A 23,371-nucleotide genomic window follows, 5' to 3' on the forward strand; every position below is an offset into this window, starting at 1 on the left:
GGAAGAGAAATTGCCAGAGGAGTAGGTGGATAAACCAAGGTATGATGTTGCAATGAGCTACAACACTAAAGCAGCAAATGATGGAAGATATAGGCTTCATTATTTATTAGCAATATATTGTACTCCTCAGTCAGTCAGACAAAGCTCACAAAGAGCGTTTTCATGTTGTCTTCAACATGATCAAGGAATTCACTCCAGAAATTGGGCAACAATTTCTTAAATAGGAATAATTCAACTTTTTAGGCCTAAAAATATATCCCAATCTCTGCATTATTTTGTCAAGATGGAAAAAAGTTTTCTAACACCAGATACCAAAACTGACTGCCAGTTTTTAGTATGACTTCTCGATCTCAGTTAATTCCCACATGTTTATGTTGCTAACTGTCTGAGGGATGTAGCATTTATAACAAAAAAAAAGCTTACAATTTAGGAGGCAGTACATTTTTATAAATTCAGGCTTTGTATTCAAATTGCTCACATCTAATTGAAATTATCACAGATCTTGCAGAAATAAAACTAAAATGATACAATTGGAAATGTACTTCCAATCATCAGCTGCAAGGTGGCACAGTGGTTGAGCTGTTGCCATACAGAGACCCGGGTTCGATCCTGACTACGGGAGACTTCTCTGCATAGTTTCTATGTTTTTCCCGTGATGCATGGGTTTTCTCTGGGTGCTCTGGTTTCCTCACACATTTCAAATGGGTTTGTAGATTAATCGGCTTTGGTACAAAAAAATCATAAAATTGTCCCTAGTGTGTAGGATAGTGCTGGTGATCGCTGGTCGGCGCAGACTTGGTTTGTCCAAAGGGCCTGTTTCCACACTGCATCTCTAAATTAAAACTGAACAACACCATTGCAATGAAATTATTGGAAGGAATGATTCTTAGTCTAAGTACGACTCTATGCCATATCCATCAGGATTGATAGTGCTTGAGGTGTTACTTGAGAGTTCAGTGACTCATTTTTCTTCTCACAGTTCAGTGGTCCTAAAGTGCAGATTTGCCACAAACTACCACAGTAACTGGCCAGGAGGGCCCACTTCCTGATTTCCTTTCGAACAGCAGAGCTGAGATTCAAGCCTTGACGTTTTAAACCAGATGCAATGTAAAATCATTTAGTCTAAGGTATATCAAATATTGAAGTTAACCATCTGTCTCAAATTCAGGCAAGTAAAGACATTTCAAAAATTCTCTTAAAAAAAAAGTTTAAGGCAGTGCATAAGATAGATGAATGGCTACAGGAATTTTCTTGATGTATTTACATTTGATTTGGTACCATTCTACTTAGTTTCTTTAAAAAAAACCCACTGGTTTAGACATTGAAATATGTTCATAGCTCAAAACAAAATTGTGTTATTTCTGGAGTGCTTATTTTTGTAGTGTATGTTTTACCGGGGAATTTTCATTCCTCAGATATGTCGTCCAGTCAGAAAAAAGAGTGGCTTATCCTCTTGCGAGTTAGCAGTCTGGAATTCATCTCTTAACCTGAACTGCCACTCATCCTCCAGCTCCAGTCTTACAACAGTCTGCCGAAGAGAACTACGATCTTGACAAATGACACAGAGTGTGGCACCTAAACAGATGGATGCGTAAGTAATATTAGTCAATTATTTTTACAGTAAAAATTGTGTTTAAACTATTCCTTATTCAAGCCTGTATTCATACAAAAGGCACTGGTGTTAAATATGTCTGAATTTAGTTTAGAAATCACAAATATTTACAATTTATCTTTACACAAGGCAACATCAAACTTCAACAATGGAAAATTAAATATTTGCATCCAAGCATTATAGCCTTTGATAACAATAATGATTCCCATAAAATTTGTTAGACTGTATGAGAAAACAAAATTCTATTGGAATCTTTCATGTTTTGCAGAAAGCTTTCAGGCTCAGCTTTAACCTTGCCAATGCTAAAGCAGTTCGTTTTTGAGACTTCTGACTCCCATGCTAAGGAACAACATTTCCTTAAGCCTACATGACAATGTCAGATATTATTATCATGATATGTTTTCCACTATACCTATATTCGAGAGTTTTTTGTAGCATTGGAATTAATTCTCATGCTCGATTCAATTAATTATATTAATTCAAATAATGCAGGATAATCAATTCTGGAAACCCAAGGGAATATAATTGCAAGAATCTGGATTAATAAAACAAATGCATTTAAAAAGTGATGCCACCAGGGGGAATGCCATACTACCTTTTAAAAATGTAAATATCAAAAGTGAAAAGTTAAATAAAACCCTGACTTACCTTTCAGAAAATTGAATTTCTTCAAAATATTCGCTGTGACAAATGAGTCACAGAGATACAGGAGGAGGCCACTGAAAGCAAGGCCGGAACAGTTGATATTTAAAGAATGAGGACGGGAGCTCACAAAGCAAACTGTAATCTGAAATATCAAATATGGAGACCGCAATTTGATTTTCAGGAATCATTTATGCTTTTAAATTACACAATTGAAGGAAATAACAAGCTAACATCTGGGAATTAATACAATTTTGAACACTGGTTGCAATTGGCAGAATAATCATGAGATAATATAAATGATGCATGTCAAAGAGTTAGAGTCACACAGCATGGAATTAGGCCTTTCAGCCCAACTTATCCATGTTGACCTAGATGCTCATCTATGCATGGGCGGAAATCCGGGGAGGAACAGGGGGTCACGTCCCCTCTATATTTTGAGAGGTGGGGGACAATCCCCCCCCCATGTTTGTAATTTGAATTTTGAAGTTTGGGTGAAAAAAATGTATTAAAAATCTCCGCTTTCCGCAAGACAGTGGGGGTGGGACTGATGATCGAGGGCGCCGATTGGAAGAGAGAGACTTCGGTCAGCAGGCAGTGTGGGGGGGGGGGGGGGTGACTAGGCATGATGATTCAGCGCAATGATTGGAGGAGGGAGGTGTCAGTCAGAGGCGGAAGTAGGGGGTGGGATTGAGGATAGAGCGCGGTGATTGGAGGAGGGAGATCAAAGAGCGGAGCTTGAATCGGCCCGTTCACGGGGCCTTTCATCGCCGACCGCGGCTTAAAATCGGCCGCGGGATCTTCCATCGCCTCGCGGTCAAATTGCTGCATCGAGGCCCCCGATGTTGAAGCCCCCGCCGGGGGATGGAAGATCCCGCGACCGGTTTTAAGTCGTGCCTGGGTGTTGAAAGGCCCCGCGAACGGGCCAATTCAAGCCCCACGATTCGGGGCAGACGAAGTTGCTGTTGCTGGGGTTCGGAGTCGGTCACCGACCAGGTCAGCTCCCGATGTTACCGTCCACAGTGTCCACGGCCGAAGCCTCCGAAACCTTGCGTGTGTGTGTGTCTGTGTGTGTGTGTGTGTGTGTGTGTGTGTGTGTGTGTGTGTGTGTGTGTGTGTGTGTGTGTGTGTGTGTGTGTGTGTGCGTGTGTGCGTGCGCGCGCATGCAGCCACCAAGAAATTGTGCCCCCCCATGTTTTGATAGCAATATCCACCCCTGCTTATGGAAGATCCCATTTGCCCACGATTGACTGATATTCCTTCAAGCCTTTCCTATCCATGTACCTGACCAAATACCTTTTGAATGTTGTTATTGTACCTGCCTCAACCACTTCCTCCAGCAGCACATTCCATATATGTACCACCCCTCAGATTCCTATTAAATCTTTCTCCTCTCACCTTAAACCTATGTCCGCTTGTTCTTGATTCCCCTGCAATGGGGAAAAAGGCCGTGTGCATTCATCCTATGTTCCTCATGATTTTATACAACTTTATAAGAGAGAGTGGACGCGAAAGTGGGATAACATAGAACTAGTGTGAACCAGTATCAGCAAGGACATGGTGGGCCATAGGGCTTGTTTACATGCTATATCTCTAAGTATCTCTCCTTCTGTGCTCCAAAGAACCTGCCCAAACGCTCTCTGTAACTCAGACCCTCGTAAATCTTTTCTGCATTCTGTCCAGATTAATGGCATCTTCCCTACAGCACAGTGAGCAAAACTGAGCTCGATATTCCAAGTGCGGATTCATCAACACTCAAACAGCTGCAACATCCACCCTGACTCAATGCCGTAACTGATGAAGACCAGCTTGACAACCACCGCGCCTACCTGCGACTCCACTCCTCAGTTGAATCACGCAGCGGGAATCAGAGAGCAACAGTGAGAGCAGATGACACTTTAACATCTGAACAATGGCATTTCTGGCACAGGCTCCCAATGCTGCACTAAATCGCGAGACTGAATTATAGGCACAAACTTGTGGAATAGGATTCAAATCTTCAAATTATATTGAAAGAGAAGGGAAAACAACCTCAAGGATTATTCCAGAACCACCACCATGTCCACTTGTGACACCACGTTCAGGGTATCATGTATTGGTATTCATAGGCCCCTCTGTTCTACAACACTCCCCAAATCCTCACAGTTCACTATGAATGTCTCTCCCTGGTTTGACTTTCTCAAAATGCAACACCTTACACTTATCTAAATTTGCCATGTGCTGAGGTATGGCAAACACAGTGCCCTCCATAATGTTTGGGACAAAGACCCATTATTTATTTATTTGCCTCTGAACTCCACAATTTGAGATTTGCAATAGAAAAAAAACACATGTGGTTAAAGTGCACATTGTCAGATTTTAATAAAGGCCATTTTTATACATTTTGGTTTCACCATGTAGAAATTACAGCATTGTTTATATGGAGTCCCCCCATTTCAGGGCACCATACTGTTTGGGACACAGCAATGTCATGTAAATGAAAGTAGTCATGTTTAATATTTTGTTGCATATCCTTTGCATGCAATGACTGCTTGAAGTCTGCGATTCATGGACATCACCAGTTGCTGGGTGTCTTCTTTGGTGATGCTCTGCAAAGATTGTATTGCAGCCATCTTTATCTTATACTTGTTTTTGGGGCTAATCCCCTTCAGTTTTCTCTTCAGCATATAAAAGGCATGCTCAATTGGGTTCAGATCGGGTGATTGACTTGGCCACTCAAGGATTGACCATTTTTTAGCTTTGAAAAACACCTTTGTTGCTTTAGCAGTATGTTTGGGATCATTGTCTTGCTGTAGAATGAACCACCGGCCAATGAGTTTTGAGACATTTGTTTGAGCATGAGCAGATAGGGTGTGTCTGTACACTTCAGAATTCATTTTGCTGCTACTATCAGCAGTTGTATTATGGCGGGCGAATAAGCAAGCCATGCGTGGTGAATCAAATATATCTTTATTGTTGAAGTAAAGAGAACACACACGCGAATGGCGGTAGGTTGACCCGGGGCTGTATGTTGACCCAGAATGAGTGTCGACCCCCGACGGGGGTAAAACGCTAACCTCCGCGCCCTATCAACCAGGAACTGTCGTCCCGTGTGTCGATCCCAAGCATGGAAGCGATGTTTCAGGCCGACCGCAGCAGCGACTACTGGAGGCCGCCCCTTGCATTTCCTGGATACGAACAGGGCGGGTGGCATTGACGGGCTGCGGGACCCGAGCGCTGGCGGTAGTAACACCATTTTGCCATACCGGGGTCGTTCAGGACAGGCGGCGCAGCTGAACTCCCGGTGGACGCAGGGCCTGGTTTCCGGGCCCTCCAAGGCACTGCCGATATGGGGGAGGGTTGACCCGGGGCTGAATGCTTATACTAGGGCACATCCCTAAACCTCGTGACACCTCCTTCCCGCCATTACCCAGTCACTTGACACTACCCCAGTCTGCCAAGGGTTCCCATAGTAAGTGGCCTAACCACCGGGTGGCGCTAGAGTATTATCAATGAAGATAGGTGAGCCAGTACCTTCAGCAGCCATTCATGCCCAGGCCATAACACCCCCACAGATGAGGTGGTATGCTTTGGATCTTGGGCAGTTCATTCTCCCCTCCATACTTAGCTCTTGGCATCACTCTGATATAAGTTAATCTTCGTCTCATCTGACCACAAGACCTTTTTCCAGAACTGTGATTGCTCTTTTAAGTACTTCTTGGCAAACTGTAACCTGGCCATCCTATTTTTGCATCTAACCAGTGGTTTGCATCTTGCAGTGTAGCCCCTGTATTTCTGTTCATGAAGTCTTCTGCGGAAATGGTCATTGACAAATCCGCACCTGACTCCCGAAGAGCGTTTCTGATCTGTCGGACAGGTGTTTGGGGATTTTTCTTTATTATAGAGTGAATTCCTCTGTCATCAGCTGTGGAGGTCTTCCTTGGCCTGTCAGTCCCTTTGTGATTAGTAAGCTAACCAGTACTATCTTTCTTCTTAATGATGTTCCAAACAGTTGATTTTAGTAAGCCTAAGGTTTGGATGATGTCTCTAACAGTTTTATTCTTGTTTCTCAGTCTCATAATGGCTTCTTTGACTTACATTGGTACAACTTTGCTCCTCATGTTGATAAACAGCAATAAAAGTTCCCAAAGGTGATGGAAAGACTGGAGGAAAGACTGTGTACTGAGCTCTCTTATACCTACATTAATGAGGCAATTAAACACACCTGAGCAATTACAAATGCCTGTGAACCCATGTGTCCCAAACATTACGGTGCCCTGAAATGGGGGGACGATGTATACACATTGCTGTAATGTCTACATGGTGAAACAAAAATGTATAAAAATGGCCTTTTATAAAATCTGACAATGTGCACTTTAACCACATGTGATTTTTTTCTATTACATATCTTAAATTGTGGAGTACAGAGGCAAATAAATAAATGATGGGTCTTTGTCCCAAACATTATGGAGGGCACAGTAAAGTTCAATCACCCAGCTAATCAAGATCCCGCTGTAATCTTTAATAAAGTTAAAATAGATAATCTATGATACCATCTATTTTAGAGTCATCTGCAAACTTACTAATCATGCCTTGTACATTCTCAACCAAATCATTGATTTGGATGAACAACAACAAAGGGCCCAGCATTAACATTTGAGGCACAATATATTCCGATTATATGTTATTCCGATTACTATGTAAGGTGTCCTTGAGATGGCTGAAAGGCGCCCATTAAATAAAATAAAATTTATTATTATTATTATTACAATACTAGTCATGGACCTCCAAAGCTAAAGCCAACCTTCCACTAACACCCGCTGTTTCCTATCATCAAGCCAGTTACATTTATCTAGAGGAACCTAGCATGTGCAATCTTATCAAAACCTTGTTGTGGTTCGTATGGACTATGTCCACCACCTTGCCCCTCATCCCGCTACTTGGCAAGCAATTGACTGGACGAGAGAGGAAGTCTTAATCAAAGTTAGTTCATAATAAGGGGAACAAATTAACTTTTTAGGGTTGGCCTTCCAGTATCCCTGATTAAACTACATACAAATGTATTTCAGAAGACAGGTTTCAGATTCATTTTTATATTCAATAGGTACTTGCAGAAAATTTGTTTGAAACAAAAGCAGCCTCACTCAAATAATGTTGAACACTAAGATCACGGCGCAAAATGTGATGCAAACAGCCACGAAGGTTTCTTGTGCAGCAAATAAAATAAGTGTTGATAATAGCTCCATGGCGAGGATCTCATGATAAGGCAACCTCTCCTATCCTACAACGACATTAATCTTCAACATGCTGACTTTTGCTGAGTCTTCTGACAGGCAATGCCATGACACTAGTCAAAAGAAAAGTTGATGAAATAAATTGTGGTCAGAAAGGATGAGATGAAGAAAGAATTTGGTTGGGGAAGGAGCTGACATAAGTTCTACTTTCCCGATGCAACCACCCTCACTTGCCAGACAATAACATTCCTCTCAATAGTAGGCTGGAATGTTCTTGTAAAAGAGCTGGAATTAAAGCTCTAGGAAGTGACATACGTGAAATATGCTGTTACTTGTGATAATATAATTACCTGTGACTCCTTGACTCTAATATGGTACAGATATACTACGTGAAACCACATCACATTCTAATTTTGAAGTTTAATAAATTATATCAGTACTCAGACTGCAATTATTAATGAGGGGGAGAGAGGGAGCATAGAATTTACAATATTGATGCCATACCTCGTGTCCCAGGTTAAGATAACAATCTATTGACAGCACTGGATGACTGTAGTTCTGCATAGACAACGGGAAAAGGTTGTTGCTGGTTTGTTGCAGATATCTTTCGAGCAGTAACTGGGCTGGTGCAGCTAAAAATGTATGTTTGCTGTCTGGAGCACAGATGTACTGAGATGGAGATATGGACATAGGTACATCAGGAATCTGTAACACATAGAATTGTATTCAGTGTAATCAACAAATGACAGCTTTTTTGAGCTTGTACATAAGACATACAGATATGAAAGTGTGACCGGCATTCTACTCATTCAATGAGATACTAAAATAAGGGATGGGAAGCAGAACTGATTGTATACAATGTCTGACAAAGGAGTAGAGATGCTATTTATTTTAAATTCAAAATTTGATAGAAAGTTAACGCAAGGATAAGGAGGAGGAATTGAGCCACTTTCCCTGATGAGCAGTTCTTCAACAGTTCGGCTTGAAGTAATTGATTGATCGACATCATGCTCACATATAATTTGGTGTGAAAGGTATAAGCCTCAGCCAAGCTCCCAAGGTAAGTGTGCGTCTGTTTTATGCAATTGGTCCATTTATACCACTCAGGGAATAAAACCTTGCATCTTTGCCTATAAATGATCACAATCCATGTAAGATGTGGTTGACTTTACATTGCTTCAGCCCAGTTGACTTTAAATTGATCAGTTATCAAACAACCAGAGAAATGGTTATCATCAGAACCACCTAAATAGAAAATAGGGATAAGCAATAAATGCTTGCCTTATTTGTCCGTCCCATTTCTAAAACCCATTTCCTAAGAATGAGGAAGATAGGTCATATTTTTTCTGCCTTCATTTTGTTGATACGGGGAAAGATTGGAACTTTGCTCATAGGTTCTCTGCTTAATTGATAAAGGTGTGCTACACCTCGTTAAACGGTAGCACAAAGGTGACAGGCATTCTAATATTGGTCCGATAGTCTGTATTAGTTGACTGTAAATTAACAATCTTCAAATACTACCATAGCCTCCACAGAATTTTAAAAAAAAATCAGACCAGCACAGTGATGGTTGAGCCTTGAAATGACAAAATGTGGGTATGTAATCATTTTATTTGTAATTAATGATTTCATCTAGCTACCTTCAGAATGTTAGGAAAAGGCAAAATGAGAAAATTCTAAGTTCCTGGGTGGCACAGTGGCGTAATAGTACAGTTGTTGCCTTACAACACCAGAGATCTGAATTTGATCCTGACTATGGCTGCTGTCTGTACGGAGTTTGCATGTTTTCCCTGTGACCGCATGAGTTTTCTCTGTGCACTCCAGTTTCCTCCCACATTCCAAAGACATGCAGGTTTGTAGGTTAATTGTCTCCTGTAAATTGTACTGAGAGAGTAGGGTAGAATTAGTGTGGGGTAGTCGTTTGCCAGTGCAGAAACGGTGGGCCGAAGGGCCTGTTTCAGAGCAGTATCTCTAAACTACACTAAATTAAAAAATTAGTAAAGGTAGAACAAAGGGGGCTTACTCAGCATCCAATCAATTTTTTAATCTATTCTGACATTTTCAATCTCAACCATTGGGAAATGTAAAAAAAGTTCAAATTCATAATGTAATAAAAACATTGCAATGACCAGCATTTCAGACACCGTGGCATAGGGGGACCTATGCTCAATGTAAGGGCAACACTGAAGAAGCACCCGGACTGATGTCAAGGTTAACCAGCAGATTTGTACATCCATCACTGTACTTCATCTTTACTGAGATGAGCACAAAGTATATCCATTGATTCATTACAAAATTCTTAAGGGATTGGACAGGCTAGATGCAGGAAGATTGTTCCCGATGTTGGGGAAGTCCAGGACAAGGGGTCACAGCTTAAGGATAGAGGGGAAATCCTTTAGAACCGAGATGAGAAAAACATTTTTCACGCAGAGAGTGGTGAATCTCTGGAACTCTCTGCCACAGAAGGTAGTTGAGGCCAGTTCATTGGCTATATTTAAGAGGGAGTTAGATGTGGCCCATGTGGCTAGAGGGATCAGGGGGTATGGAGAGAAGGCAGGTACGGGATACTGAGTTGGATGATCAGCCATGATCATATTGAATGGCGGTGCAGGCTCGAAGGGCCGAATAGCCTACTCCTGCACCTATTTTCTATGTCTATTAGAAATAAAAACAAATGCAGGAAAAAGTTTTGGTTGATCTACTACCGTTATTGGAATTTGAATTATTCATCAAATGGTTATATTCCCTTTAGAATACCTTTGACTTGATGAGAAATGTTCTGTGTCCGCCAATGGCAATTTGTTTCTTCATAACACTGAAGCGATTAAAACGACAGATAAGAAGACCGGCACTGTGAACTCGGAGGTTGAAATCCACATCATCACAGGTAAATCTGAAACAAGGTACACTTTTTTTTTTTTTGCTAAAGCATGACAGGCAACATTTCTTGTGAGCAGAGCTAACTAATCAATGTTGTCATATTTCAGACTCAAGCCAACAATTGCAATGTTGTTGGTTGGCACATTTACGCTGCATTGATGGGCAGCTAAATGTACATTTCCCCATTGTCAATGGCCCTCCATTCTGTTTGAGGGATAGGGTCTGTCACTTCTTGAAGCTGCCAAACACGAACCAATGCCACACAACTTATTCGTAGTCAGAGCTGTTTTTCTTGCAGCAGCAGCAGGCATATGTGCAAGATAGTCTCCTGACCGCGAACAACATCCAGGATACTCTAATCTGCTTCCATACCTGATACCTGGCTTTTGGAACAGAATTCTGAAATGGTTTCCGAGAATTTAACGCTCTCAGCTAGATCTACTTACACTAATTGATAAGCTTAGATGTACATATCTACCCGAGGATCATCCCATTGATTTCAATAGGTGCATTGGAGACAGCAGAATGGGCCAACATCGCTAAATAAGAAGTTTAGTGCAAACAAATGAGGATGAATTTTAAAGCAGATGCAACTAAATTTGCTTATAACCCAAAGTATATTGTTATCACTTTGAAGTCAAATTAATTGTCAAAAGTAATTATTTTAATGAGGTCAAAAATGTTATTATGAAATACAAGTTTTGGTGAAAATATATGTTAGCATCTCACTGAGTAAATAAGCAACATTAACCAACTCACCGGTTCTGATTGTACTGGACATTTTGAGTCAAATCCACATTCAGCATCAAAAAGTCATGTAGATGACAGCGAGAGAAAGGCTCCGTAAGGTATGGACTGCTTACTTTACTGGACCACTTCCGGAAACCACAAAGGGCATAGCGTGGGATCTGAGTAGTCACTTCAATGTGCTGGAGGACGTGCTTCAAAGAAACATTTCGCTCTACAACTTTCGGTTCAGCAGATACACTGGATATAAAAAATATTAAATTTAGTTAATAAGGGTAACCAGTCAGAGCTGACTAAAGGCAGGACAGTGTTATACCATAGACACTGGACTGATCTATAGGTCAGCGAAAACACTAGCTGAAATACATTTTTCTGTACATTTAAATGAGTACATCTATAATTTTCTTGAGCTGGTGGTTCATTGTAGTTAATTTAGAAGCTTAAAGCACACTTTTCCCTGTTTCCTTCATAACATAAGAATAGACAATAGATGCAGGAGTAGGCCATTTTGGCCCTTTGAGCAAGCACCGCCATTCACTGTGATCATGGATGATCATCCACAGTCAGTACCCGTTCCTGCCTTCTCCCCATATCCCCTGACTCCGCTATCTTTAAGAGCTCTATCCAACTCTCTCTTGAAAGCATCCAGAGAATTGGCCTCCACTGCCTTCTGAGGCAGAGAATTCCACAGATTCACAAACCTCTGTGTGAAAAAGTTTTTCCTCATCTCCGTTCTAAATGGCTTACCACTTATTGTTAAACTGTGGCCCCTGGTTCTGGACTCCCCAACATCAGGAACATGTTTCCTGTCTCTAGCATGTCCAAACCCTTAATAACCTTATATGGTTCAATGATCCCCTCTCATCCTTCTAAATTCCAGAGTATACAAGCCCAGCCTCTCCATCTATCAACATGTGCAGAGCGGTGAGGGCTTGAATCGGGCACGGGGCTTGTTCTCACAGAGACCCAGGACCGTTGGAGACAGCGGTGGAGGGTCAGAGCGGTGAGGGCTTGAATCGGGCACGGGGCTTGTTCTCACAGAGACCCAGGACCGTTGGAGACAGCGGTGGAGGGTCAGAGCGGTGAGGGCTTGAATCGGGCACGGGGCTTGTTCTCACAGAGACCCAGGACCGTTGGAGACAGCGGTGGAGGGTCAGAGCGGTGAGGGCTTGAATCGGGCACGGGGCTTGTTCTCACAGAGACCCAGGACCGTTGGAGACAGCGGTGGAGGGTCAGAGCGGTGAGGGCTTGAATCGGGCACGGGGCTTGTTCTCACAGAGACCCAGGACCGTTGGAGACAGCGGTGGAGGGTCAGAGCTTACCAAATCCCGTAACGTTCCACACTCCATAGGGAGGGTTTCTGGGGAAGCCGCTGATTGGTGGGAGCAGACTAGAGGAAGCAGCTGATTGGGTGCAACCTCAGGTTAGCATTTCTGCTTTCTGGTTAAAGGTACAGTGATTTAGTAAGGGTACAGTGAGCTAAGGGTACAGTGAGCTAAGGGTACAGTGGGCTAAAGGTACAGTGAGCTAAGGGTACAGTGGGCTAAAGGTACAGTGGGCTAAAGGTACAGTGGGCTAAAGGTACAGTGGGCTAAAGGTACAGTGCTTTTTGTTTATATAGTGAAGGTACAGTTTAAAGGGCAAGAGGGAGCAGTTGTTGTGAGTCAGATACCTGCTGATTTCTCCCAGCAGTTTCTATTGTATTGTACTGGTATCGGATCCAGGGTAAGACGAGAGAATGACAGTCAGAGCAGTGTACTGTTCTGGATGTCAGATGTGGGAGGTCATGGTGTCGGATGTCCCTCCAGACGTCCACATCTGCACCAGGTGCAGAGAGATGGGGCTCCTAAGGGACCGTATTAGGTTCCTGGAGCAGCAGCTCGATAACCTCTGTCTTGTCAGGGGGAGTGACGAGGTCATAGAGGGGAGTTATAGGGAGGTGGTCACTCCAAAACCTCGGGAGGGAGACATGTGGGTCACGCTAAGGAAGGGAATGGGGCAGAGGCAGGAACGAGGGAGTACTCCAATGTCGGTACACCTTGCAAATAAATACTCTTGTTTGAGTACGGATGAGGATGACAGCCTGCCCGGGAGTAGCAACAGCGGACGGGCCTCCAGCACAGAGACCGGCCCTGTTGCTCCGAAAGGTAGGGAAAAAAAGAAGAGGGCAATAGTAATTGGGGACTCTATTGTTAGGGGGTCGGATAGGCGTTTCTGTGGCCGCAGTCGGGAGACCAGGATGGTGGTCTGCCTCCCTGGTGCCAAGGTCTCGGACGTGTCTCAACGCATCCAAGATATCCTGAAATCAGAGAGAGAGGAGCCTGAGGTCGTGGTACATATTGGTACAAATGACATAGGTAAAAAGAGTGAAGGGGTCTTGAAGGGAGGATTTAGGGTGTTGGGACGAGAGTTAAGGAAAAGGACCAAAAAGGTAACAATCTCAGGATTACTGCCTGTACCACGCGACAGTGAGAGTAAGAATAGAGCGAGGTGGAGGATAAATGCGTGGCTGAAAGACTGGTGCAGAGGGCAGGGATTCAAGTTTCTGGATCATTGGGACTTCTTTTGGGGAAGGTGGGACCTGTACAGAGAGGATGGGTTGCACTTGAACCCGAGGGGGACCAACATCCTGGCGGGGAAATTTGCAAAGGTCACTGGGGGGACTTTAAACTAGAATGGTTGGGGCGAGGGACTCAAATAGAGAAAGCTAGTGGATCGAATGGGAGGCAGGAAGCAGAAAAGGGAAGCACTCGGACACAAGAGGAGAAGGAAAAAAAAGGAAATAAACAGAGAAGAAGAGACGGGGGGTTTCTTAAATATGCATATTTTAATGCTAGGAGCATTGTAGGAAAGGTGGATGAGCTTAGAGTCTGGATAGACACCTGGAAGTATGATGTTGTGGCGATCAGTGAAACATGGTTGCAGGAGGGCTGTGATTGGAAACTAAATATTCCAGGGTTTCATTGCTTCAGGTGTGATAGAATTGGAGGGGCAAGAGGTGGTGGTGTTGCATTGCTAGTCAGGGAAGATATTACAGCAGTGCTTTGGAAGGATAGATTGGAGGGCTCATCTAGGGAGGCTAGGGAAGCGGAAAATCAAAATGTGACAGGAGGATCCAGAATGTGTGAAGATAAAGCTCTAGATGTAAAAGGGGCAAAAACGGAAAGGAAGGGTAGTAAAAATCATCTGAAAGTGCTTTATCTAAATGCGCGGAGTATTCAAAATAAGATAAATGAATTAACGGTGCAATTAAGTATATATAGTTATGATATCGTGGCCATTACGGAGACATGGCTGCAAGGGGATCAGGACTGGGAGTTAAATATAGAGGGGTACTCGACAATTAGAAAAGATAGACAGGAAAGAAAGGGAGGAGGGGTGGCCCTTTTAATAAGGGAGGGAATAACGGCAATGGAGAGGAAGGATATTGCGTTGAAGGATCAGGATAGTGAAACAGCTTGGGTACAGATAGAGAATAACAAAGGGAAAAAAACACTAGTGGGTGTAATTTATAGACCTCCAAATAGCTGTGACGCTGTTAGTCAGAACATAAATCTGCAAATAGTTGACGCATGTAAAAAGGGAACTGCTGTAATCATGGGGGACTTCAATTTTCATATTAATTGGGCAAACCAAACTGGGCAGGGTAGACTAGAGGAAGAGTTTATAGAATGTATTAGAGACGGGTTCCTAGAACAGTATGTCACGGAACCGACAAGGGGGGAGGCAATCTTAGATCTGGTCCTGTGTAATGAAGCAGGATTAATTAAAAATGTCATAGTTAGGGACTCGTTGGGAACAAGTGACCACAATATGGTCGAATTCCATATTCAGATAGAAGGGGAGCAGGTTGAAACTCAGGCTAGGGTGCTTAGTCTAAATAAGGGGGATTATGAAGGTATGAGGACTGAGCTGATCAAAGTTGACTGGGATAGCAGACTCAAGAATAAGACGGTACATGAGCAGTGGTGTACGTTTAAAGGTCTACTGTATAACCTTCAAGATAAATTTATTCCTATGAAGAAAAAAAGGGGTAAGGGTAAGAACAGTCAGCCATGGCTCAGTAAAGCTATAAAGGATAGTATTCGGCTGAAGGCAAGGGCATACAAGGTAGCCAGAGGTAGTGGGAGGGTAGAGGATTGGGAAGCATTTAAAGGTCAGCAAAAAGTAACTAAGAGATTAATTAAGACGGGGAAAATAGGCTATGAAAGGAATTTAGCGAACAACATAAAAACTAATAGTAAGAGTTTTTATAGCTATATAAGAAGAAAAAGGGTGGTTAAGGTGAACGTTGGTCCATTGGAGGGTGAGACTGGAGAGTTGTTGGTGGGGAACATGGAAATGGCAAAGGCATTAAACGAGTATTTTGTATCAGTCTTCACCATAGAAGACACAAAAAATATTCCAACGCTGGATAAACAGGAGGCGGTAGGAATGGAGGAGCTAAATACTATTAAGATCACCAAGGAGGTGGTATTAGGGAAATTAATGGGACTGAAGGAGGATAAATCCCCTGGACCTGATGGATTACATCCAAGGGTCTTGAGGGAGATAGCAGTGGGGATTGTGGATGCATTGGTGATAATTTTCCAAAACTCCCTGGAGGCAGGAACGGTCCCAGTGGATTGGAAAATGGCCAATGTAACACCTATATTTAAAAAAGGAAGTAAACAGAAGGCGGGTAACTATAGACCGGTTAGTCTAACATCGGTGGTGGGTAAAATGTTGGAGACAATTATTAAAGAATCACTAACGGGCCACTTGGATAAACATGACTTCATCAGACAGAACCAGCATGGTTTTGTGAAGGGGAAGTCATGTTTAACGAATCTGCTCGAATTCTTTGAGGAAGTAACAAGCCGAGTGGATAAAGGGGAACCGGTGGATGTGGTATACTTGGACTTCCAAAAGGCTTTTGACAAGGTGCCACATAAGAGACTATTGCTAAAAATAAAAAATTGTGGGATTGGGGGTAATATATTAGCATGGGTAGAGGATTGGCTAACGAATAGGAAGCAGAGAGTGGGGATAAATGGTTCATACTCGGGATGGCAACCGGTAACTAGCGGGGTTCCGCAAGGGTCGGTGCTGGGACCACAGTTGTTCACAATTTATATAAATGATTTGGAGGAGGGAACCAAGTGTAATATATCAAAATTTGCGGACGATACGAAAATGGGAGGGAAAGTAGGGGATGAGGAGGATAGGAAGAGTCTGCAAAAGGATATAGATAAGCTAGGTGAGTGGGCAACAACTTGGCAGATGAAATTTAATACTAATAAATGTGAAGTCATTCACTTTGGGGAAAAAAATGATAGGGCAAGTTATTTTCTAAATGAGGAGGAGCTGCGTTGTAATGCAACGCAAAGGGATCTAGGGGTATTAGTACATGAATCACTAAAAGTCAGTATGCAGGTGCAGCAAGCAATCAGGAAGGCCAATGGAGTTTTGGCCTTTATTGCTAGGGGGATTGAGTATAAAAACACGGAGGTCTTGCTGCAGCTGTACACGGTATTAGTGAGACCACATTTGGAATACTGTGTACAGTTCTGGGGTCCATACTTAAGAAAGGATGTACTAGCCCTGGAGGCAGTGCAGCGAAGGTTTACAAGATTAATTCCTGCAATGAGGGGATTGACATATGAGGAAAGGTTAAGTAAGCTGGGACTCTACTCTTTGGAGTTTAGAAGAATGAGAGGCGATCTCATTGAAACGTATAAGATCGTGAGGGGCCTTGATCGGGTGGATGCACCGAGGATGTTCCCAATGATCGGGGAGGCTAGAACTAGGGGACATAGTTGCAGAGTGAGGGGGGGCTCTTTTAAAACTGAGATGAGGAAGAACTTCTTCACCCAGAGGGTGGTTAGTTTGTGGAATTCACTGCCCCAGGGAGCAGTGGAAGCAGAAACGTTAAATATATTTAAGTCAAAAATAGATGGTTTTTTAGCTGCCAAGGGGATAAGGGGCTACGGGGAGAGGGCAGGGATATGGACCTAGGTATGGTTAGTATAGTAGACCTGAGTGATCTCCTGGACAAGTGTCGATCGCCTGGATTGGGGTCGGAGAGGAATTTCCCGGATTTTTTTCCCGAATTGGACCTGGGTTTTTATCCGGTTTTTTGCCTCCCCCAGGAGATCACGCGGTTCTTGGGGTGGAGAGGGGTGATAGCGGTATAAAGGGGAGGGTAGTGTCTTGTGTTCTGTGTCTTGTGTCTACTGTTTGTGGGTAAGTGTGTCTGTTTAGTGTTCAGCCATGAGTGAATGGCGGTGCGGGCTCGACGGACCTGGTGGTCTACTCTCGCACCTACTTTCTATGATTCTATGATTCTATGTGACAGTCCCGCCATCCCGGGAATTAACCTCGTGAACCTACGCTGCGCTCCCTCAATAGCAAGAATGTCCTTCCTCAACCTTGGGAGACCAAAACTGCAAACAATACTCCAGGTGTGGCCTCACTAGGGCCCTGTACAACTGCAGAAGGACCTCTGTGCTCCGATACTCAACTCCTCTTGTTATGAAGGCCAACATGCCATTCGCTTTATTCACTGCTTGCTGTACCTGTATGCTTAGTTTCAGTGACTGATGAACAAGGACCCCCAGATCGCGTTGTACTTCCCCTTTTCCCCAACTTGACACCATTCAGATAATAATCTGCCTTCCTGTTTTCACCAGTTCTTGAATATCAACCGCCGAGGTTATTTTTCCATCACTTCTAAACATGATTTGAAGATTTTAACTTTATTCCACAGGTTTGTGCTTATAATCCAGCCTGACGCTTCAGTGCAGCATTGAAAGCTTGTGCTGCTGCCAGAAATGTCATTGTTCAGACATCAAAGTGCCACCTGCTCTCACTGTTGCTCTCCTGATCATGCTGCTTGAAGGAGTTGAATCACAGGCAGACAGGGTGGTGAAAAAGGCTTTTGTCAAGCTGGTCTTTACCAGTAACAGCATTGAGGAGAGAAGTTAGGATGTTATGTTGTAGATGTACAAAATGTTGGTGAGGCTGCACTTGGAGTATTGTGTCAAATTTTGGTCAATCTGCCAAAGGAAAGATGTCATTAATTTGGAAAGAATACAGAAAAGATTTACATGGTTCTCAAAATTACAGGATACCGTATGTCAAGCTACAGGATTCAAGAGACGAGGTATAGGTGAGGACTTTATTCTTTGAAGAACATGGGGTGCTCAGAAACAAGTATATACATTCATGAGTTTATTTCAGCTAGATAAAAATGCTGGAGAAACTCAGCGGGTGAGGCAGAATCTGTGGAGCGAAGGAAAAAGGCGACGTTTTGGGTCGAGACCCTTCTTCAGACTGATGTGAGAGTGGGGAGGGGGTGAGAAGAAGAAAATTATTTTTCCAGCATTTTTGTCTACCTTCGATTTTCCAGGATCTGCTGTTCCTTCTTAAAATCTTCCTTTCTTCTCCCCGCCCCCCCCCCCCCCCCCCCCACCATCAGTCTGAAGAAGGGTCCCGACCCGAAACTTCGCCAATTTCCTTTGCTCCATTGATGCTGCCTCACCCGCTGAGTTTCTCCAGCATTTTTGTGTACCTTTGATTTTCCAGCATCTGCAGTTCCTTCTTAAACAAAGTTTATTTCCACTAGTGTTTTCTCCAACACTAAAACAATAGATACAATGAATGTAGAGTATTTTTGCTATAATTTGGGAATCAAGAACTAGAGGCCTTCGGTTTAGGTTTATTATTGTCATGTGTATCAAAGTACAGTGAAACATTTTGTTTTGCATGCTATCCAATCAGATCAGATGATACCATACATATATATAAGCAAGCCAATCTCAAGTACAATTAGATGGAGTAAAGAGGAAAGTACCTGGTGCAGAATATAGTTCACAACATTGTAATGTATCAATTGCATAGACAAAGTCCAATGTCCATAATCGGGTAAAAGTGAATTGGACAGTATCGTACAAGTAATAGGGGAATAATTAAATAGGAACCAGAGGGGTAACTTTACCGCACAATGAGCTGCCAGAGGAAACTGTTGAAGCAGGTACAATAACAATATCTAAAAGATATTTGGACAGGTACCAGGATAGGAAGGATATGACTTAAATGCAGGCAAATAGGACTAGTTTAGAAAGGCATCTTGGTCAGCAAGGACATGTTAGGCCAAATACCCCGGCAAAACCAGGTTACCTGATCGGTTATTTGAATGCTGTTTGTAGGTCTACCAAGAGCAATATAGTTGATACATTTCTGGCTTGGAATAAATTATTCATAATACATTCCGAAGATTTTTTGAAAGCTTTAAAGTTGTTACAATAGTATTTCATTTAAACAGTGCATGAGTGGATCATCACTTAATTTGCACTCACATTTAGCAATTAAAACAGAAGCAATCATTTTAGGCAATGTAATGAAAAGCAAAGATTTAATTTATTTTTCACTTTTAGAAACATAGAAAATAGGTGCAGGAGTAGGTCATTCGGCCCTTCGAGCCTGCACCGCCATTCAATATGATCATGGCTGATCATCCAACTCAGTATCCTGTACCTGCCTTCTCTCCATAAGGGAAAAGGAATGCTTTTTCTCCTTTACATGGGAAAAGGAATGCTTGCTTTTTGTTTTAGAAATGATTAACACTTCAAAATCAGCAATGTGTCCTATGTGAAAATTGGGTGCAGGATAGGCAAACAACACCAACATCCCTACACGAATGCGGAGCAGATAATATTAGCTAAAGAAGTCTATTTAAAATTCGAATGGCAAAGAAGTTGGAATTTGAAGTGGAAGTGCCTTTAATTACCTGGAAGAGTTCTTTGGGATTTCAGTATTGAGGCTGTGCCACATCACACACGAGTCATCGGCAATGATAATGAATGGCCACACATCTTGAGGTTTAGTTCCAAGCTCCTCTTGACGATTACGTTCCAGTTCCAAATTATGGTAGGAGAGCTCTTTAATCAAAAAGTGAGCTGCACCTAGAGCATAAATAACAAGAATACTAATCAGAGGGTTGAATCTGATAAATTCATGCAGCTCAAAACAAACTATTTGGGTTCATATTTTGCTCCTCTATGTAATGTCCCGATTCATGCACCAGTCCTCCTTCTTTGGCAGCCCCTTATATATTCACACCCTAATTTTGTGGATTCTGAGATGGTCAACGAGGTCCAGCGCAAATTGGAGGGATGGCACCTCATATTTCGCTTGGGTAGCTTACACCCCAGCGGTATGAACAATGACTTCTCTAACTTCAAATAGTCCTTGCTTTCCCTCTCTCTCCATCCCCTCCCCTTCCCAGTTTTCCCACCAGTCTTACTGTCTCCGTCCCACCCACTCCCCTGACATCAGATGAGAAGAAGGGTCTGAACCTGAAACAACACCCATTCCTTCTCTCCAGAGATGCTGCCTGTCCCGCTGAGTTACTCCAGCATTTTGCGTCTATGTTAGAAATTATTGAATCAGCTGTATTTCAACGCAATGACTACATCAGTAAACGAAAATGCATAAGGATTACTTTTTGACATACCAACTCCAGAGTTATTGAAGATGCTGGGTAGGACTAGCATGATGTGGTTTGGCCAATATTTCTTGTAGACTGACATCTCGTATTCCTTGATAACCAGCACATGCAAATGGTTAGCACCATCCATAGCGTGATACAGATTGAAGAGACCATGTTCATGACGTCCTGTTGTTGGTGTAAAGATTGGACTCTTTATGCAGTCTGAATTCTAGGATATAAGAAATGGATGGATAAGTAAAGGTATGCAACCGTTCACGTCAAATTCTGTGCCTTGTTCACTTTACTGTCTGATCACCATATTCCTTGTTCACTCCAGTGACTAAAATCAAGTTTACTCTGCCTTGAATATACTGTTCATAGCCTTCTGAGCAAGGAAGCTGGACCCGCACTTCATAAATCTTCGTTCAGTCAGTACATGAAAGAGGATTGAAGGAATTTTGAAGGCAAATTATTTCCCAGACCATTGGCAGCCTCCACTTTGTGGCATACTCCCCACGGCTTTAAATGGAACTTATCAGTTGTTCCAATATGTTTCCTACAGGAGGAACAGTGACTATTAGATGGATAACATTTTTTAATGACATGGACCATTCCATCCTCATGAAAGTCTGTTTTATTTTAAAAATTAGTTTCAGAGTTGCCAAATTGCCTTTCAAATCCTTTGAATAATAATAGCGATTCAGTGGAGGTTTGCTGTGACCAATTAGGAGAAAATAGTTTAGTTTAGATATGATACGTTATTTATCCTAGGAGGGAAATTGATCTGCCAATAGTCATAAAACACAAATACATCAAACATGAAATTAAAGTGACGAGTGGAAAGGATTGGGGATGTGCAAAGATTGGGCGGGGGGGGGGGGGGTGGGGGGGGGATGGGAGTCAGTCACAGTCTACCCCACGACAGAAGGGGGAGGAGTTGTACAGTTTGATGGCCACAGGGAAGAAGGATCTCCTGTGGAGTTCTGTACTGCATCTTGATGCAACCAGTCTGTTACTGAAACAGTGTGTCACGGAGGTGGTGAGCTGTATTGTCCAAGATGCTCCACAGTTTGAGGAGCACCCTCCCATCCAAAACCATCTTCTATGAATCCACCTCCGCTCCCAGGACAGAGCCAACCTTCTTTTGTTTGTTAAACAGATTGGCATCTGCGGCCTTCACCCTGCTGCTCCAACACATGACAGCAAAGAAGATGGCACTGGCAACCACCATACTGCAGCATCTTACTGCAGACATTGATGGAGCGGAGCCTTCTCAAAAACTACAGCCGGCTCTGTCCCTTCTTGTACAGAGCCTCAGCGTTCCTGGACCAGTTCAGTTTACTGTCCAGGTACACTCCAAGATATTTGTACTGCCTGGTAAACTGCACATCGACATCATTTGATGGAGACAGGGGGCAGGGATGTTCCTCTCCTCCAAAAGATACAGTGCGGAAACAGACCCTTCGGCCCAGCGAGTCCACACCAACCAATGATCCCCTGTAAACTAGTTTTATCCTGCACACCAGAGACAATTTACAGAAGCCAATTAACCTTCAAACCCGCACGTCTTTTGAATAGGAGAGGAAACCGGAACATCAGGAGAAAGCCCACGCGGTCACAGGGAAATGTACAAATTCAGTACAGATTGCAGCCATAAGCAGGATCAAACCTGTGTTTCTGGCACTTTTATTCCGCAACTCTAATGCTGCACAACTGTGCCACCCTGAAAAAAATTATTGAACAATTAGCAGCCTCGTCTTTGAGCTCTTGGCTGGCCCATCCTTTAACACAAGCCACTGCGCATGTTGTTGGATCAAAACTATCTCCAGAAAACCTGACGTGAAAGCAATAAAATGAGGGCGGGTATGGTTTAAGTGGGCACACAGTGCAAGTGTCTTTTAACTGTTGCTCGAAGACATCTCCTCCTCACCTAGCAGTAGAAAACAAAGCTTCAGCATCTCATCATAAAAAATGAATAATGTGTAGTCATTGCACTATCTCCTCTGCTGAAACCAGAATACGTTCCTGGTGCTAACTGCAAGTGATGATTGACAGTAGAAAGTTTTTTAAAAGGGTTTAATTACTGCGCTTGTTAGTTCAAGTAATTAATAATTTTAAGCACGACAAAATAGCTGTAAAATTACAGGTTGAGACAGAAACCCACCTTGTCAGTAACGAGTGGCAACCTCATACTCTCCAGCTGCCCTCCGGGTTGGCTGAACATAAAATTATGTTCTTTTGATTTGGGAATAATGAAGTGGAGTTGGACTTCCTCTCCCAGCATTGAACAGGAAAAGCAGAAGGCATGGAGTGTGGAGTCGTATGGCTAACAGAAAAGTGAAAATTAGTTCTCAATCCATTTGCCATGCAGAAATAAATCCTTATTACACTTAATACTTGTCTTTATAAATAATTTAAAAAATGAAATGAGTGTACATATTAAGCAGTGTTGAATCCTATTGCTTATACAGCGCCCTCCATAATGTTTGGGACAAAGACCCATCATTCATTTATTTGTCTCTGCACTCCACAATTTGAGATTAGTAATAGAAAAAAATCACATGTGGTTAAAGTGCACATTGCCAGATTTTTAATAAAGGCATTTATTAAAATCCCCCCCCCCCCCCCCTCCATCCCCCATTCAGAGCACCATAATGTTTGGGACACAGCAATGTCATGTAAATGAAATGAGTTTAGTATTTTGTTGCATATCCAATGACTGTTTGAAGTCTGTGATTCATGGACATCACCAGTTGCTGCGTGTCTTCTCTGGTGATGCTCTGCCAGGTCTGTATAACCGGTATA

The 23,371-nt window shown here is 42.8% G+C and overlaps 1 protein-coding gene across 3 annotated transcripts in view; it reads right to left on the bottom strand.

The window, feature by feature from the left end:
- Positions 1 to 757: 757 nt before the first annotated feature.
- The window catches only part of greb1 (growth regulating estrogen receptor binding 1), a 200,158-nt gene continuing 177,544 nt past the window's right edge, over positions 758 to 23,371 (bottom strand). For all 3 annotated transcript variants that reach the window (XM_033021586.1, XM_033021585.1, XM_033021583.1), the window contains exons 27-34: positions 22,731 to 22,892; positions 20,591 to 20,795; positions 19,865 to 20,039; positions 11,107 to 11,334; positions 10,225 to 10,360; positions 7,972 to 8,172; positions 2,261 to 2,399; positions 758 to 1,575 (exon numbers count right to left, since the gene is read on the bottom strand). In XM_033021586.1, coding sequence (XP_032877477.1) covers positions 1,412 to 1,575; positions 2,261 to 2,399; positions 7,972 to 8,172; positions 10,225 to 10,360; positions 11,107 to 11,334; positions 19,865 to 20,039; positions 20,591 to 20,795; positions 22,731 to 22,892 — 1,410 coding nt within the window. In that variant the 3' untranslated portion in view covers positions 758 to 1,411. The remainder of the gene's footprint in view (positions 1,576 to 2,260; positions 2,400 to 7,971; positions 8,173 to 10,224; positions 10,361 to 11,106; positions 11,335 to 19,864; positions 20,040 to 20,590; positions 20,796 to 22,730; positions 22,893 to 23,371) is intronic.

This window comes from Amblyraja radiata, chromosome 5 (genome assembly GCF_010909765.2).
Source record: "Amblyraja radiata isolate CabotCenter1 chromosome 5, sAmbRad1.1.pri, whole genome shotgun sequence".
In the NCBI taxonomy this organism is placed as follows: domain Eukaryota; kingdom Metazoa; phylum Chordata; class Chondrichthyes; order Rajiformes; family Rajidae; genus Amblyraja; species Amblyraja radiata.